The following is a 3938-nucleotide window of genomic DNA, read 5'->3' on the forward strand; positions in this document are numbered from 1 at the left end:
AAATTATTTATATAAAAATCTAAATCTGAAAGAATATTATCCTAAAGATTACTAGGCTTAAATTTTAAGTTGTTGAACTAAGACTATTTCAGAATATGAACAGTGATACACAAAAATTTATTCACTTATTTTGCTTGCTGTGTGGGAGCACACGCAGCTCTTTGTAGGAGGGCGTAAATATATATGTATGGTCCAGTTAGTTTTACACAGAGCACATTGTTCCAGCCGTGCCCCCTCATCCCCAGATCTCTCCTCAGAACACTCGGTGCCACCTCACTGCATAGAACAGCATCTTCCAACATGGATTTCTTAGTGTTAATTGGTGTTAAATGAGGGTGGGGGGAAGGCAAGTTCTCTGGTTAAATAGATTTGGGGGAAAAAAGAAGTGTATTAAATGAAACTAAATGGATTGGAGGACTCCTCAGAGCCTGGAATATGCCAATGTGCAATTTGAACACCATGAGGGGAAAATATTATAAACTTTTTCCAAAATTGTTTCCAGTGTTCCATTAGTGACTATGTTGTGGAACCTCTTTTCCCTTTATTTACTACAATTCAATCATCAATTAAGGTTCACATCCAGACAAATTCCCTTCATGAGGCCATTTCCAATTCCCTCAGTTAGAGGTCATCTAACTTTGGCACATTACTGCACACACTCTCACAGGGCTTAGAATTCGCATTTCCATTATGTGCCCATTCTTTTTTCTTTCATTCTTGTTTGCTTTATTTTTATTTTATTTTACTTTTGTTTGTTTGTTTGTGTGAATGGTATTTTTTGTTCTCCACTAAATTAAAGCACCTTTAGATAATGCACCACCCACTCTTCACCTGTTTCCTGTAACACTTAACATAGTGTTCTATTCCAGAACTTTGTAGGAACTCAGTAAATGCTTGCTGAAGGACTGAAACCATTTATCTCAAATGTTTGTTACTGATTTCAAGAATACCTCCGGAAAATAAAATGTTTCTTTACCCATTTGAGAATGAATAGATTGGACTTTTGTTTTTAAGTGCATCTTTATGCTCAAGTTAATACTGTTTTTGAGTGACAGGGAGAGGAAATCACCATAACCAAAACTTCTACTTAAAAAATTCAAACTTAACAAGAATCATGCAAGGTTGTTTTTATTAAGTTTTATGTTTACATTACAGCTAAGTATTTTAGGCATTACTTCATTTGACTAGCAGACATGACATTCTAGGAAACATTTCAACAAACTCCAAGGACTTCACAACTACTGGGAACAGAGCACATCTACTCTGCAGTTAGTAGATATGTCAAGTATTTCAAGGGGCCATTAATGGAAAGGAGCTAAGTGACAACTGGTCCTCTTCTATAAAATGATTATTCTGGACAGGTAGCTACAAAGAAAAGCACAAGACTATTACGGAGCTAGAGAGATCTTGCATCTAAATCCATCCTTTTTGTTGCAGATAGGATTTAGGTGTCACATATCAGAAAGTAAATGATTCAGTATAAGCTACACGTCAAGAATTCTATGTGTAGTATTAATGCTAATATGATTAGCTTATGTTTAAAAAAAATAAAGAAAAGAAAAATTTTGTATTTAAACCCCACTATAATATATTAGCGACTATAGGAGACGCTTAGCCATTGAGGAATCTTCTCTCCATTCTTGTAAGCTTCTTTATGAGTTCTTCTGAGAAATCTTCATTGTGACTGTTTTAACCTCTGTATATTCTTGGAGACCATATTCTCCCCTAGAGATAGTGGGGGAAAAAACCCACAGAATTTAACATAGCAATACAAATGTACTATAGTTCATAATTTGGTACAAGTTTATTCTTGCTTATCTGTCTAGGGACAATGGAAGATACTTCTTGTGTACAGAAGCATTTCAGAGTCTCTAGCCAACGACAAGATATTTGGTCTTACAGAAATCTCCTTATGGGGAATTCTTTTTCTTTTTCTTTTTGCTTTTTAAATATTATCATGTACACTCAGTTGATTTTCACAGGAATTGTCCATTTTTGACATTATTCTACTTGACTATAAGAGAGCTTACCCCCCCACACACACATCAGCCCAACATGAATTTTATTTCTAGTTTAGCTTAAAATAAATAAGACATAGTATAAGAGAGAAGTAATAATATATATAATCAGTCAAGTAGTACAAAAAAACCAGTAAATTAAAGGATAGCTTAGCTTAGTTATTTACCATGTGTGATTGACCCAGAAGTGACAAGAGGGCTAGAAATGACCATGCTTCCATTTCTTTCTAACATGCCCTAATAGGGCTTGAAACAAAATATTTTCTAGCTGTAGTTTTTAACAGTTATCTTTTGATCTTTGATTCTTAAGGGGGAAAAAATTTGATCTAGTGTTTTTCTTTTTTGTTTGTCTCTTTTGTTTTTAAGAAAGGGAAAGAGTTCATTGGCCTAAATTCAGGCCTTTGGACTTTTTGTGGTTGTTGGGTTTTCAATGCCTGCCATTTGCTTATATAACTCTTAACTCGAAACCAAATGATCAGGAATTAACCCGAGTCAATCAATCAGGACTCTGGTATCTTGTCAGGTTTATTGAGACCTCCTACTAGTTTTGAAAACTGACTGTGATTTATCCTTTGTTAAAGATAACTAAAAAGATTAAGTTAAGTTATTCTCTGTATTGTTTTGATCAGAGGATTAAATTTCATGTACCTAAGAGTACTCTTAAAATCACAACACTAATGCACATGTAGGCTTACAGAGGGAAAAGATCTTGATCTTTTCTACCCCTCCCTTATGGTGAGGTAGGCAGGTATGTAGAAGACATCTTTTTCTCCTGGGTAACCTAATCCTCTTACACTGATTATTTTCTTGGGCCATTAAGCTTCTGAAAATGCCTTCGAAAAGCTTCAATGAGCATGGTCTTCAAAGTAATTAAGGGGTTTAGCCTCAGTTGTCTGAAACCCATTAAAGGATAATATTTTAGTATGTACTTTAGCTCACAATGTTAGATAAATTAACCCATGATTTTTGCCGATAGGCTTTGAGTTACATGGACACTTGAAACTCTCAGGACAGTACTGTGTGATTATTGTCATGCTCAGGCTAAAGTCATTCCTGCTCCTTAATGTTCCTATAAATATACTATGTGTATGCTAGAACACAAAAACATCTGGTTACACGTCTCTTTATCGTACTCTCTGTGGGTAATGAGTTCTGTGCTTCTAAAATCTTCAATGTACCAATAACCTGTAACCTGACTGAAATGCTGATTCTGTTTCAGTAGGACTGGAGAGAGGTCTGAGACTTGGCATTTCCCACAAACTTCCAGGTCATACCCATGCTTCTCACCCAGGATCCACCCTGTACTAACAAGTTGCATCAGTTTTTCACTCTGGACCCAGACAGGAGCCTTAAATAGGCACAGAGAAAATGTTTGCTGAAGTGACTTGGCAAATATAATCAAGCCAAAAATATTCATGTGCGCTCTCTCTATAAGCCCAGTAGTTGATAAAATTTTCATGCTTCCTTTTTCTAAAAGGGACAGGAAGAAAGAAATATCTGTGGGGTGGTGAGAGCTAGTTAAGTTTGAAATAGCATACTAGTAAAGTCTTTACCGACTTCTGTTAACTTAAGTAAAAATTAGTGTAATTACACAAAGGGAGGAATTTCTGCCATTTAACTCATTCTAGTGTTAGCACCGAGATATGAGATGCAAATCCAGGTTCAGACACTCAGTATTACCACCACATTGGGGTCTACATTTTTGGCTCTTTGAGAACTCTGTTTCCAACCAATCAGTTCTGCCTTTCTATCATTGAGGATAAATTGTAATTGAACTCTTGGGTGTTGTTTGAGATTATTGCTTCAGTAATTCTCTTTGAACATCTTGTCAAATGACTTCTTTATTAAATTGGCCAAATTCATTTCAGGTAGACATCAATAGTAACAGCCTTAGATGAAATTTTTTAAGTAAAAAATTAC

At 35.4% G+C, this 3938-nt stretch overlaps 1 protein-coding gene across 1 annotated transcript in view; it reads right to left on the reverse strand.

The window, feature by feature from the left end:
* Positions 1-768: 768 nt before the first annotated feature.
* Positions 769-3938, reverse strand: part of ALDH1A1 (aldehyde dehydrogenase 1 family member A1) — a 51186-nt gene continuing 48016 nt past the window's right edge. Inside the window, exon 12 of the mRNA XM_081066683.1 lies at positions 769-1725. Within this exon, the coding sequence (XP_080922809.1) occupies positions 1653-1725 (73 nt within the window). The 3' untranslated portion in view covers positions 769-1652. The remainder of the gene's footprint in view (positions 1726-3938) is intronic.

This window comes from Rhinolophus hipposideros (assembly GCF_964194185.1).
Source record: "Rhinolophus hipposideros genome assembly, chromosome: 11".
In the NCBI taxonomy this organism is placed as follows: domain Eukaryota; kingdom Metazoa; phylum Chordata; class Mammalia; order Chiroptera; family Rhinolophidae; genus Rhinolophus; species Rhinolophus hipposideros.